Consider the following 14979-nt stretch of genomic DNA (forward strand, 5'->3'; position numbering starts at 1 on the left):
AGTTCCAAAATACAGTCTTTATTGCAATAAACAAAAACAAACAAACCAAAAGGTGGCACCTATTGTGTCCACTTGCTTCCAGTCGGGAGGGCAACTCGACCGACAGATCCGGGGAGACACGGCTGGCAGGGCAACCGGCAGACCAGTGGAAGGAACGGCGTCAATAACCCTCCGAGTCTCGGGAGGGCAACTCCACCTGTGACTTTGACAGTGAGCGCCGCAGGAGGAACGGGAACGGGAACAGGAACGGGAACGGGACAGACGGGGGACGGACGGGTGACTAACAAAAATGAACCGACAACCAGAGGAGTGCAGGGGCAGGGTACATATAGTCCGGGGGAGGTGATCAGGGAGATGCAGCACACCTGCAGGTGGTGATCAGGGGTGAGTGGCTGCATCTGCTGGGACTGGTGAGGGGCGTGGCCACGGGAGGTGAGGAAAGGAGGACACAGAACAAGCAGACAGGGGACTGAGGGGACACAGGAGGAGAGGTGATCGGGGGCAAAACAGGAAAACCGGACTCCTGACAGTGAGTCATTAGTGTCATCGCTGTCGATATTGTAATCGCTTCACTGAGGAAAACGGTTTATTCGTTGTTGGGCCTGAGAGCTTTTCTGCCATCTTCTGGCAGAAAACATAAGGACAAAATGTGGGGTTAAGGTCGAGGGGAAAAAAAGCAGTGCTGACTGGTGAAAAAAGGAGAGCATGGACTACCACAGTCAGACTAGTCTATTACACCTGATATACTGTAAATTTACAGTGTCGAGATATGTACGTGCAAAAAAAAAAGAAGTGAAATTTTAAGCCACCAAAACATTAAACCCACTTCTGCCTGAAAGTATCCATAATTAATAAATTGATCTTTTTGTTAATAATGATTTGTTCTCTAAAGAATTCCAGTCATTCCATTATATATATTTATCATTGGGAATCGTTTTAGCATTTAAATACATATGATATATCTGCAGAAGTTCTGGGTTCAGCATCGGTGGAGCAACTACTTTTGCCATTTACTCTTGTTGTTGTTGTTGTTGCAACAGCAGCTCAAAGTTGCACTGCAGGCGGCGCCAGCTGGTTTGGCAGAACATAACAGAGAGCGAGTTCCTGTTACATCACAAAATGTCTCCGCTTGAAATTTGATCTGAAGAAAGAGAAAGAGGAGTGCCACAGGAAGGTGACAAAAACACAAGGAAATCAAAACAGCCTGTCCTACTGGCTCTGTGTTGGCGTTCATTCACGTCTGTGCATATAAATGTTTAAATGATCCAAAAGGTGGCTGCTGAGTGACCGAAGTGTTTTGCTTTCAAGTTATGAAATCCTGCATTACTGCCCTGACTCCCCTTCTAAGTTCAAAGGTTGCTGAAGTTCACTGTATGCTAATCAGGGCAGATTTTTGTTAAAAAGGTAAGAAATTACATCTTTAACTTTGTTTCCTGTTTATATTTCATGCATATCTTATTGGTGAAAGCGATTGTCATGTTAATGTTTTTCCATTTGTAATCTTGTAACTTAAGCTGAGCTGAACAACTGTTCGCTCCAGTGAAAGACTTTAAAAGACGGTATGACTGAGGCAGCCTGCTGTACCCGAGAGTCTTTCAAACTGTGTTCCAGACAAATTTATGACAAATAGTCACACTCCTGTTATTGTAGTGAGTGTCCTCCAGCACACATTTGGTAGATAGGTGTGTAGAAAAATTTAATCAGGCACAAGTTTTTCCAAAAGTGCAGTGTTTTCAATTGGCATATCAGTGCACATTGCCAAACTCCTTTTTTGGATTAAGGATTTATCAGCAGTATGTACATTTATAATAAAACAATTATAACTTCTATGATAAAGACATGTTTTAGACTATTACAACTGTTTCATTAAATTATCATTTATTATCTGTTTATACAACAGTCCACTTAGGTTTCTACAGGAGCGGTTATAGTTGTTGTCAAATACATTACTAAGCACTGAGATCTACTTAGAAAAATACATTATAGTGTGAAATTATTCCTTTTTTAAATATTTGTAGACTGAATGTTAAATGGGAGTGTTCAAAAGTCTTATCGCATTTACAATAACAATAGTGCAGTAAAAGTGCAGGGTTTTATTACTTTATACTGTTGGTATTGTGAAATACTGATCCAGCTGTTTACTTGGCATCATGTCAGTGTTTGGTCAGTGGACCAATGAATAACTGGAGAGAGCTGGCTGAATTTTTTTTTTTTATATATACATAAATGACATAAAGAATAGCTGTGACCTTGTAATGTATCCACACTTAAAATTATGTTAAAACTGTGGTACATCCCTGTACATGATGGAAGTGATACAGTAGCTATTCACTATTCATATTCATTCAAAAAACTTGAAATGTAAAAGAGGCAAAATATGCTTACAGTCACAAGGCAGTGACTGAATGTCCACAAATGAGCTGGGGGCCTGTAGCAGATGTGTGTTTGATCCCCTGTGGTTTATAGAGTTGAACTTGGGATAGTGAACCATATTAAGAAGGATGTTATGAGGCCATTTCATGACTCCAACATCCTCAAAAGATTTAGCTGTCCAGCCACTAAAACTATAAAAAATTAAAATAAAATAAAATAATTGATTACAAAAATAATTTGATCCCTTTCAAAAATATTTTAGCTCATACACTTATGAAATTACAAGACACAATGCTGCAATTGTTTTGGTGAGCGGAAACAAAGGCACTGACAACTCTTTAAAGATCAAAAAGTGAAAAAAAAAGCAAACAAAAAACTAATTAACTTTTCGTACTCTGAAGTGTTCTTAACCACAAACAGAGAAGGGATTTCTTATTTTTCCTTTCTCAAATGAGCAATAACTTCTTAGTCATGTGATCAGTGTTTACCTACTCTCATAGTTTAAATACAATAAAAGAGCAATTTGTTAAAAACTCCTCCAAAATATTGTCAATGATACAATCACTGAGCATTTTACTATGCTATATAAATGTTATATCCTTCCTGTCATTCTGTTGCACTCAGCAACTCCGCTGTGCTAATATCTAAGCTCTTGTTATCCATCCACTGAATATATTGTGTACATTTGTAAATGAGTGGCTGTGATGACCTGTTTTAACTCCCTTCAAATAACTGTTAACTTGTCTCGGGTATTTATTTTGTCAAAAGTCAGTTTAAAGGAACCAACAGGGCTGTCAAAACATTCTCACAAAGCAAAGCAATGTTCTAATATCAATTCAATTTAAAGGGGCTCTACTGGCAAGAAAGGCTCAAAAAACAACGTTGCCAAAGCATAAAAATGAGTACAAAGTCCCAGTAATATACATTTTAACACAGCATTAAGGTTGATGTATGTTAATTTTGTAGATGCAGTATGTGCTATACAAGTATTATACTCTCATATAGTAACAGTTTTGGACAGTGTTTTACCAGGTTCCACAAAAAGAGAAAGTAGTATTTAAAAATGTAACAAAGCAATACTTTTATCTAGCTGTTTCCATAAAATTACTTTGGTTGAGAAATAATTTATGTATATTAGATAGGCAGAATAGGAAGTTTAAATTTGATGTGATGTTTAGGTTTGATGTATGAAACACCGAATTGATGACAATATCTGCAGTGTTGTTGAATTAAACAATCAATTATTTTCACTGTAGTTGAAGAGTTGTGTGTTGTTTTACAAGCAGCAACTCTTTTTTTTTTTCAGTTAATCACTTTGGGGATAATTCCAGTCACATTTAACTATTCAGCTGACTTACTGTGGCTGGTGCTTTGGCGACATATAAATACAACTGTATTAATGCTGGGAAAGTAGTCCACTAACAATAGCACCAATGAGTCACAGGAAAGTTACTGCCAGATTCATTAATAGGAAAATATTGTTATGCAGAAGCTTTTTCATCTCGGTCACGTAGGCTCACTCACAAATTAAGCGGAAATGATTGTAGGGACACAAACTAAAGACCTTCCTCTGAGAAACCGACGTTTGACGACTTCACTGGCAAACAAACAACGAAGGGTAGTTTTTATCTGTCTTAACTTGAATTTCATCACTTTAAACTAAAGATTTTCAAGGTTATATCCCATTAGTCAGTTGACAGTTGTTTGTTATCAGGAAGTCATCTTTGCAATCATTTATAGTAGAGTTCAAACAAACAAAAGAGAAGCTGTTTAATCAGTTCCTACGTTTTAATGTTGTACTTGCATACAATGTTTATTTAAAGATCTATAAAAATCCTTTAATGTATCTGAGATTGTGTAAGTTACTTATTACATCAAATGACTAGCTCACTGTCATCCAGCAAGACTTTTGTTCTTTTCACTATAGTTTCCGACCAGAGAGTGAGCCTGATTTCTTCTGCCTGCTTTTAAACTTGCAGGTTTATGAATACAACGATCAGCTAACAGCCTCTTTTTTCTTCCTGCTAACAGATGGAGCCTGTCTCTTTCTCACCACTGTCCCGTGTTGCTGTTTGTGGCGGCACACATGGAAATGAGATGTCAGGGGTGTACATAGTAAAAGAAATGCAGAAACAGAAGGTAGAAAAAATTGGATCTGTTGCTATAACCACGGTGCTATCAAACCCTCGGGCTCTGGACGCCTGCACAAGATACCAAGAGACCGACCTCAACCGCTGCTTTACAGATGACTTGCTGAGGTAAGTTAAATAGTTGGACCAAAACTTAGATTCTGTTATTTAAAACAGCTTTGGCTAATAACTTGCACATTTAAAAGGTCTGCATTGTGATAAGCAAAACTGGAAACTGCTACATCAGACCATTATTTCTTACATTTTCTGGCTCCCAGTTCCCCCATAACAGATTCGACACCCTATGAATTGAGGCGAGCTCATGAGCTGAATGCTCAACTTGGGCCCAAAGGAAGCGAAGAGGCTATGGATATGATCATAGATCTCCACAACACCACTGCCAACATGGGCCTGAGCCTCATCTTTTACTCCTTAGACTGGATCACCCTGCACATTTGCAAATACATGCAGGTACAGGCTTCATGGAGTCATCCAACACGTTTTTGGGACACAATTTGACTTCAAGATATCTGTCAGCTGACTTCTTCTAAAGGAGTATTACATTGAAACCAAATTATGGTCTCAATAAAAAAAAAAGTCAGAATGTGAATCTATGGTTAAATACCAGGATAAAAGCTGTGCTTGTATTTTATAGCTCAACAAGCCGTACTAAAACATGCTGTGCTTTAAACAGTCAACCTATTTGTTTTTCAGAGTAAGACTTCTACGCCTGTGAGAGCAATCCAGCTGGACATGCCGATTTCTGAGGCTTATTCCCTGGATTCAGTGGGCAAGCATGGCTTCTGTAAGTGAGTGTATCTTTGTGTGTTTTCCTCTGAATAACTGAACTGATTAAAGCATTCGATAAGTGTTTCTCCTACTTTGCAGCAATAGAGGTCGGTGCTCAACCTAACGGTGTGCTCAGAGCCGACATCTTTAACATGATGAAAGAGGCGGTGGATCTCACTATAGAATGGCTTCAGGAGTTCAATTCTGGTAAGATACAACTGCTGGTTTTTTTTAAATTTTTTTTTAAAGGATTAGCCCAACCGTTTACAAAAGAAAATGCTGTGTGTCTCCCTCTATGGGTCAGTTGAGCAAAGTCTGCTGGTGTGCTTTGAATTTCATCTCAAAACTTCTTTAGACTCAGAGGTTTTTTACTGACCCATTATTGCCCTAATTTCTTATTCTTTGAAAGTTTTTGCTTGTCTTTGATTTTTATATTGATTTAAAGGCTTTTTATAGTCTACAGTTTTTCCACTTTGTTGTATCTACGGCGCCATTGAGATAACTTTCGATATTTATGCCTCTGAGATTTCGGTCTCAAGCCTAACACAACGTATAGAGCAGCCTTTATCTGGACGCGCATATCTCATAACCCTGCCTAATTAAGCCACAAGTATCTACATGGCTTGTGAACCCTGAATGACCGCAGCAGCACTGCTCTGTCCTGTGCCAATAGGTCGTACTTTTGAGGGAGGTGAAGTGGAAGCATACATCTGGGCGAAGAGTATCGACTACCCAAGAGACCCAGTGACCGGTGAAATAACTTCTGCCATACACCCCCAGCTACAGGTACAATTCAAGATGAATGCACAGTCTAAGCCTTCACTATAAATCTGCTTCATCACTGTTTTTTCATCTGAACATTTACATGCATGAATTCAAGGATGCATGGAGCCTATTTAGAAGACTATGACAAACAGTAAATGCCACATTTGCATGTTTTCCTCCAGGATAATGACTTTGAGCTTCTCCGGTCAGGCGACCCTATATTCCTGTCATTTTCTGGCGAGACGGTGAAGCATGAGGGAGACGACCTCTACCCTTTCTTTGTGAATGAATGTGCCTACTACGAGAAGAAGATTGCATTCCATTTAGCTCGGAAGACCAAGGTGACCTTCCCATCCGTCGCTGTAAAGAAGGACTGAGAACACAGACAGACAGACAGACAGAACAGATCCAGAATATACCGTAGAGACTGAATCATTATCTCTGAAAAATCTTTTTAAACTGCACACGTCTTAATCATCTCAAATGAGCAAATGCACAAACTTAATGATTGTCTAAAATTTTACAGGTGCATGTTTCAATAACATGAGTACATCCTGAAATGCAATCCAGCCTTTCTGAAACATTACTACCTCTGTGAAGCTTAATTCAAAGATTATCTGCAGCATCAGTGTTGTTTTTGTACTTGAATGAGTGATATTGTGCGTGATCTGGAGTTAAAGTTCTCTTCCTACTCTAGAGGTTTTCAGAATTAATTTACCTGATCTGGTGGACACTGATCTCTTTGCACTACAGCAATCATATAAAACGGCATGTTTGAAAAATTGTTACATGAAACGCTTTAACTATTAAACATTGTGTTTTGACTTGACTTGGATCTTTTGTAAGGTTTATAAAAACTGAACTCCAGTGGATCTACTCACCTGCTGACAGCCATGTTAGTAGTTTATGATGTACAACAGAATGGTTTCAATGCCCTCCATCAGGGTGGAGACATTTAAAAAAATTTTAAAAAAAAAAAAAGACTATGCACACTTCACATACATTTTTCTCAGAAATACACTGCAAGTGAACATTATTCCATCATTGAAAGGATCAGCAGATACGAAGAAAACTATTACTTTAAATGGTGACATAATAAATGTAATTAGGTTAGGTTAGGTAATGAAATTTGCCATGGTGATGGCGGCGCGTTCAGATGCAGCGGCCCCTCTATGTCCTGATACTACGTTGTTTACCTGTATCTTTGTCGTGTAATTATGCAGCATGACACAGTCCTTGGTCCAACTAAAAAAAAAGCTACTAACTTCAACTAAGTAGGTCTGTCTATTCATTCAGTGAAATGTATTATCTGTAACTATATGAATGTGGCTTTGATTTTGACTGAGCGTCTACAATAACACCACGTGAGACTATACTGTAGGCACTGTATAGCAGTGCTTTGAAGTAAATGCTTGATTTTATGCCTTATGTTGCACGTTAATGTTTGTTTGTTAACACACTTAATTAAGATAATGAGCATCAAAATCACCCGTTAAGTACTTGGCTGCTGGAGCTGACGTGTTGTCTTTAGTTTTGGTCATAAAGCCAAATTGGAGAAATTTAATATTTTTCTTAAACATGGTGCCAAATAAAAAGTTATGAAATACCTGCTCTATGCTATAATAAATCTTCCTGAAGGGGAAATGACAGTCTGTACCAAACGTTATGGCATTACATCCAAATATTTGTTGAGAGACTCGAAACACTCAAAAACCTGGAAGGGAACTTCATGTCGGTCTTATTTCATCAATACCTGGTTTAATATCAATTATATTAGTTATAGTCAGACAGAAATCACACATATAATCAATCATATTGTACTTGTGTGAGTGCTTGTGAAGACAAGGAGATCATCTCGACCTTCACATTCTTAAAGGCTAAAGAAAGGAAATGAATTATCTTCCAAGGTTATCAAGGCAGAGAACAAAGACAGACTCACTGCTGTAAGATAATAAGGTGTTATTCTAACAATTTCTATAGTGAGGCATTAATAGAATTTTAGAGATAGATCGAGATTTGTTTAAAGATAGCCCTGCCAGTCCTGCTCCAGGAGAAGCATGGAGTAAGAGGTTTCAAACAAAACAAAAAAAATGCAGGAAAATAAATTGTGTGCTTTGTATTCTGACTCCAGACCCTTAAACGGCATTCTTGTATTTCTGCTATCTGAAGAAAAAAAACTGTGGAACACATAAGTACGGTCTCTGTCCATCTGTATCTTTGTTGTGATAATCCACAACATAACCGACTGCATGTCATCGTCCTGCTCAGACAGAAAAACATTTTCCAAGTGGATGTACTCAGTGACAAGACAATCCCAGATCCCTGCAGCAAGTATGGCTAGAAACCTGTCATTTTTTTTTTTTTTTTTAAACAAATACACTAAGGAGTCATTCGATTTTACTCACTCTTCAAAAGAATAGCACAAAAACAACTATGAAAGTCAGCAAATGTCAAATTTATTAATACAGAAATGAGTAGTGTGCTTCAGAATACATAAAAACATTTACAAAAGCCAGAGTACATACACACACATCAGAAATGTAACAAAACATTGTGACACAAAAACATCACAATTTGTAGTCTGTGCTAAAAAAAAATGAGTACGTTGGGAATTTGACCCAGAAAAAGGAGCAAATTCATTCACTTTCCACAGTAATGTCAAGTGTTAAGACATAGCTTCATGAGGATATGCAAAATTTAACAAATTCATTTGTTATTCAAAGTACAAAGTCTCTGCGCCTCCGAAGTTTTACCAACAAACATCGGAAAAGCTTAAACTGATGCAAAACTTGTCCAACCAGTCAGGGAAAAGAGCAGCGTGTAGGATTTAGTGGCATCTAGTGGTGGTGAGGTTGCAAATTGCGAGCAACGGCTTCAACCTGCTTTTCAAAGCGTGCAAGAGAATCTACGTTTGCCACAAACGGTCCTCTGTAGAGCCAGTGTTTGGTTTGTTCCTTCTGGGCTACCGTAGAAACATGCTGGTGCAACACTGCAGGGTCAGTGAAAGAGGACCCGCTCCCAATGTAGCTATGAAGGGTTCACTCTGAGGTAAGGAACACAAAGATTATCCCCCCCCCCCCCAAGTGATCATACACGAATGAAAACACATTTATGACTATTATATTCCCTTCCTGCCATTAGACCCTCCTAAATCCTACACACTGGTCCTTTAAGTAACTGCTAAAACTGGGTTCAACAAGATCAGAGAACCGACCGCAACTACAATTTAAAACATTCAAGTTCTTTTAAACAGTGAAACTTCTCTATTGTGAATGTAAAATGGCAGCATTACAGTTTGGGGCTGAAGGTCACAGCTTTCCTCGAGTGGCATCAAATCAATTCAGGTTTTTTTTAAACATTCAAATGAATCGTATGAACACACATTGGATCTATTACCAGAGGTGTCATTGGAAGATGAGTGGTTACATTTTCAGTGGGTGACATTTAATGACATTTATTCAGCACATACCACAGACTGAAATAAACAATTACCACAGATGATGGAAATGTCAGTTTGAAAGGCATGCACAGCGAAGGCTCGATATTCAACATTGTACAAAAAAATAAATAAAAGGACACAACAAAACACTTCAAAAATGAAAAAGAGGCTTGTTTAATTTTTGTCATGCACTAATAAAGAAAGCTTTGTTGACTTGGATGTCTCCAGGTCTGAGATTTGTGACTGTGCGAGTTTATAATCTAGAATTGAGTTAAGGGCAATGTGGTGAGCAGCTTTAGAAGGAGTGGCAACCAAAAAGAAGGCAACAAAATACTGCACAGAAACACAGTTAACACCAGAAGTTACAAATAATCTCTTTGTTCTGAAGAACATGCTTTGGGTAAGATACAGATGAATAAAAAATAAAAGATGAGATGACAACTCAAATGGTATTAAACCCAAATTTGCTTATAATGATTAGCAACAAACTTAGTTATTCCTGCCTTTAGGTCTGTTTTTTTTTTTATCAATTAAAAGACAGAGGAAGTAAAAAGTTAGAACCAGCACTATTTACATCTTATCTCAGCCAGAAACCATTTCTTAGATCGTCTTCAGATCCGTACGCTGTTTCAGTCTCTCCCTTTTACGCTACCCTGTAAGCAATCATGCGAGTGTAATTCTTGCGGTGACTTCTGGCCGCCCAGAGGAACAGAGCGGCTGCCATCATCTGCAGAGGGAAGGAGATGAGTGCGAGGTAGAGAGACCAGCCCAACGAGCCCTCCACCCCTTCTGGCAGGGTGGAATGCTGGTGGAGCAAATCCACACCGGCCAGGAAACAGCAGACGGTGCCCAGGGAACACAGACCTGATGAGTAGAAGATAAAGAGTGGAGAAGAGTTAAGATGAGAGAGACTGGATAACCTGGATCAACAGGGTCTTAACAGCACAGCGTAATGTTGATGACTAAACTGCAGTTTGTCTGACAAGCAGGCTTTCATTCACACTTCATTACAGCAGAGGCGCCACACCTCATCTGGAACAAATGTCGTTTTCACCAACATCAGACGAAGATATTACAAAGTCTTCCATCTGAGGGAAGGAGAGCGGAGGTGCAACACCACACAGCGTTTCTCATGAGAGATTAAGACTGTCATCTCAACAAAATTCACAAGATTGATCAGGATCCGTCTTAATCATCTCAGCGAATGGATTTCTGTGCTCTTGATTTACGGTCGAAATCAGAACACAACCTTGTGGGGAAAATCGCCCTCTTAAGGAAAAAAAACAAAGCTATTATTGAGTGTCCAGTGGCCAAATGTTTAAGGCTAATAGCATATTAATACAACATCCACAGTTTAATTCCCTGCCAGGGGAGCTTTGTTGCACACTCCTCTCTCTATGCCCTGGTTTCATGCGTCTCTACACACTATCAGCTGTCAAAGACAACCTAAATAAATAACAACAAAGAATGGATTATTCCATTACAGCGTGTTTAGGATGCCTGAATGAAAACTCACCTTACATGCATCACTGCAGGTCAAACACCAGGCTGAAGTTTCATCATCACCAGATGAACACGTGCTGGGGTACGTTCAAAATGAACTAGTTCGTCCAGCCGCGTTAGACAGCAAAACTGTTTACAGCTGCTGTGAACAGCTGTACTCGAAGGCTAAATTTAAAGCCGGCCATCACAAAAAGTGGAGAGCACTGTTGGACATTTTCAGACAGTCTAGAGACAGAGACAAATTGCAGAAATTGGATGACGCTGCCCTGCGATGTCACATCAAAGTGGTGTACGTTGTTATTTCAGACGTTTACTCCTGTTTGGAGACAGGAGCCTCTGACAGTGACGAGCTTGCTTACAAAAACGGTCTTTCCTGTCTTTTGTAGTCTGCAACCAATATCATCCGGCTGTTTATCATTTGTTTTTGTCGAGTGCTACAAAAAAGGGAGAGACTTGGCAAAGGGAACCGAAGGATTTGGGGATCAAACATCAGAAGCTCGTGCGTAATGCATCCTGGTACATGGAGGCAGTGCAGACACGGCTTTGCAAGCACGAATACTCAGAAAAAAAACCCTCTTGATTTCGCTGTCAATATAGCACATACTGAAAAACCTATTGCTTTATTTGACTACATTTACCTTCGACATTGAGTAGACATCCACATAAAAAGTGGTGAATTTTTATTTTAAGTTGAGGACAGTTTAAAAAATAACCAGCGGGACACTTTTTTTTTTTTTTTGACAGCAGTTATTTAAAGATGAACCACACCTCTGCATCCCACTTCTCAAAAACATCCTTTAACACAAACCATATGTTTGCAAGAAAGTCTGCTAAAAACCGATGTTCATTTAAAAAAGTTTGTTTGGATAAACCCTTGGATTTTTCCTAAATTCACGTTACGTGTCTAACAGTGTTAGGTGCCTTTCCAAAAACCTACACAAGAAATGACAGAATTTACGTCCATTTTTCTGCGTTCTGCGGTTTGAATATGTGCATATTTCTCTCACCTGCAAGAAGATGGAGCACTCCCACACCAAAGGTGGGGGTGAAGCTGCGGCACAGGCAGGCACAGACTCCAACGAGGCCACTAAGGAACACCAGTGCCAGAGACACCAACGGCAGGAGGAACTGGCACCGCCACAAGTCTGGATGAAAGACAATGATTACGCGATTAACTCGGAGAATCTGTGTCCATACGATTCACATTTAGTGATGGCGGGTGGATGTGAACACAGTTACAGGAGTGAAACGGACCAAGATGGGCACAAGTTCACCACAGAGAAATAGTCTGAACTGAAGAGAATTTATTTGAGAAAAACATACGTATATCATTATCTGCAGACAGAGGTGGGGAAGACGGTAAACTCACATGTTCTCAGCAGATCTTCTTCATTGTTGTGGTTCCCGAGTTGTTTGTACTTTGGGGAGAACTGCTGAGGAAGAGTGAAGCTCACGCACTGGGTTTCCATCTTGGGGTCTAAAGTCAAAGTCAGAGAACACAAATTCAATGAGTTCTCTTCCTCATTTACCAACATAATATATAGGATGTTATATCGGGTTGAGGAAACCCGACATCACACTGATACCAAGGCAGCCATTGCATTTATATCTCTGGATGTACAAAAAAGCAATATTACAAATCGACGAGCAGGACGGAATAGAACATGTGCATACATCAGCATCCGACAAAAGACGTGGATAACAATCGGCATGGGGGACATGAGCAAGAAAGCCAAAATTGTGCATCCCGTATTTACATGGTTCTCAATACAATTTCTTCAAAATTGACTTGAGCTCGATATTTACCACAACATAGTGATAGATTTGATCCATACAGCCAAATACGAGTGTGATGGATACAATTATAACATTCATGTTTCCAGTTTTCCTCTTAACTTTCCCAGAGTAGTTCAGATCAAAGAATACAAATGTTAAAAAAAAAAAAAAAAAAATCACACTTCCCTGCAAAAGCTATATCAAATTCAAGTTGAATTTTTTTTTTATAACTTCCACAATACAATAAATACAAATATAAAATAACGACAATCTTTTTAAAATGGATTTGTTTCCCCGAATCCATAGATTTTTTGGTTGTTTTTTTTGTGAAACCTTTTTTTTTGGTTTTTAACATTTGTGATCTTTAACTTTCAGACTCAAAACCAAGTACCGGGAGCACTGAGCTCACGAGGAAAACGGCGAATGGAAAAAGCTGCACCACTTTGAACATACCCGGTTCTTTGAACCAGTGCGACCGGCCGGGCACCAGGATGCACCTCCACCACAGACCCAGGGTGCCGTTCAGGCGGAACATGGTTTCCGCGTTGGTCTTCTCGTCGGATTCTCCATTCATGAAATCGTCTCTGAGCTCGGAGGCGTTTCTGCCTTTGTGTTTCACCGGCGGGCTGCTGTACTGGTACCAGTGCTGAGTTCCCACAGCCACCGACAGGTACACCGTGGCCAGCAGGCTCAGCACCGAGCCGATGACGAGAGCTGTGGCGTATCGATTGTCCACCATGATCTGGACGGAGACAGCTCGTTTTGATCACTTAAAAAAAAGAAAAGAAAGAAAGAAAAGACAGACAGCAGTGTCTGATTTAAACAATTTTTTTTTTTAAAAGGAGATAAAGTTTGTCTTTCACTCCTGAAATGTGAACCAGCCCGAGTTTGTTTGGTTAACGCGGACATTTCCGCGTGTCTTTTTGTCTCCACATGTTGTCAAGACGACTTTTATCACAACCCGCCGATAAATCAAACATTCACAGGTCAACGTCAGCTTAGACACTTTTAACTGTGACGTGAAGTCATACAGGGTGTTTTGCCTGCATCCGGTCGGCAACAAATGATCATGTTAAATGTTTTTATTTCATTAAAAATGTTGTCTCCGTTTCAAACATCTCTCAAGTCTTCCTCAGCTGGGTCAGGAAGTTAGCATCTCACTTGCTAGCTAACGCTATTCAGTGTCACTCAAAAGCTGGTTGCGTCATTAGCGAGGTGTTTAACTAAAAACATGAATGTTACATTTTCAAATCAAGTGTTTATTTACCACATTACGGGACAAAGTCCTCCATTAATAGCTGTATCTTCTCAGCTCGTTAGAACTCCTGCGGGCCTCCGCCAGCTGGTTTTCTTCTTCTGTGAGTTTTAACGGAGCTCGTCAAACACGCTGCGGGTGTATTACCGCCCCCTACTGGATTTGGATATGGAGCAGTCGATTAGCAGGAAAACAAAATCTAAATTGTCTCTTGTTATTCTTGTCACTTCGGTTATTAACTGGGAGATTGTGTAGCTAAAATGTGTTTTCTTACTCCTGTTGGTTAAATAGCAACTGGTAGAAATCAACGCAATTGCATTACGCTACCTTCTGCTTCAGAGTGTTTTGGAACGATTAATCCAGTCTAATAAAATTAAATTCTGCCGCATATCCCAATTTCCATGATCATCATTGTTTTAATATTAACATCCGCAATTTAGAGCTACCTGTCAGAGCTAGGATAAATTGGCCCTGGTCTACCCATCCTCCAATATGTGCTTGTTGATTTAAAATCATTTTATGTCATAAATTATTTATCTTTGTTACTACAAAGATTGCACGAGTACAGCAATGTAGTTGTTGAAGGTCTTTGAAACAATGCCAGCAAATTTATAGAAGAGCTGTAAAATATCTCACTGGGTACAAAACACGGTCCAAGAATTAAGAGAAAGCCTAAAAACATGCACGTGACACGTTTAGGTGTGCACACGTGACAGCTTTAAGCGTTGAGACATGTAATCTACTTCATACCTGAGTTGACCTTTAAATGTAATGTTTTTAGGAGTTTTGGGTGAATAGCACTAACAAGATTTCCTTTAAAAAAAAAAAAGTAAAATTTTGTAAGTAAAAGTAAATCCCACAGTAAAATGTAGTTTAAAGCTTTTTAAAAATATTTAACATCAAAAACGCATGATAACTTGATTTCCTAAATTTTTTCACCTTTCCAAATT

General features: G+C 39.2%; 2 protein-coding genes across 3 annotated transcripts; one reads left to right on the top strand and one right to left on the bottom strand.

The window, feature by feature from the left end:
• The first annotated feature begins 444 nt into the window (after positions 1-444).
• LOC138630845 (N-acyl-aromatic-L-amino acid amidohydrolase (carboxylate-forming) B-like) lies at positions 445-6885 on the top strand. 2 transcript variants are annotated; one of them, XM_069715430.1, is made up of 7 exons: positions 445-529; positions 4405-4631; positions 4781-4973; positions 5217-5307; positions 5391-5498; positions 5965-6077; positions 6239-6885. In XM_069715430.1, the coding sequence occupies exons 2-7, from the start codon at positions 4405-4407 to the stop codon at positions 6431-6433; spliced, it is 927 nt and encodes a 308-aa protein (XP_069571531.1). In that variant the 5' UTR covers positions 445-529; the 3' UTR covers positions 6434-6885. The 2 variants fall into 2 exon arrangements, with proteins under 2 accessions (XP_069571531.1, XP_069571530.1); XM_069715429.1 differs by lacking the exon at positions 445-529 and adding an exon at positions 1191-1404.
• Positions 6886-8490: 1605 nt separating this feature from the next.
• cldnd1b (claudin domain containing 1b) lies at positions 8491-14140 on the bottom strand. Its single transcript, XM_069715371.1, has 5 exons — positions 14042-14140; positions 13228-13543; positions 12368-12475; positions 12006-12143; positions 8491-10359 (listed from the first exon to the last, which is right to left on the bottom strand). The coding sequence occupies exons 2-5, from the start codon at positions 13511-13513 to the stop codon at positions 10139-10141; spliced, it is 753 nt and encodes a 250-aa protein (XP_069571472.1). The 5' UTR covers positions 13514-13543; positions 14042-14140; the 3' UTR covers positions 8491-10138.
• Positions 14141-14979: the final 839 nt, after the last annotated feature.

The sequence above is a fragment of the Brachyistius frenatus genome, unplaced genomic scaffold (genome assembly GCF_029030835.1).
Source record: "Brachyistius frenatus isolate BFR_SWC_R1_liver_20210118 unplaced genomic scaffold, ASM2903083v1 Contig_142, whole genome shotgun sequence".
Lineage (NCBI taxonomy): Eukaryota > Metazoa > Chordata > Actinopteri > Embiotocidae > Brachyistius > Brachyistius frenatus.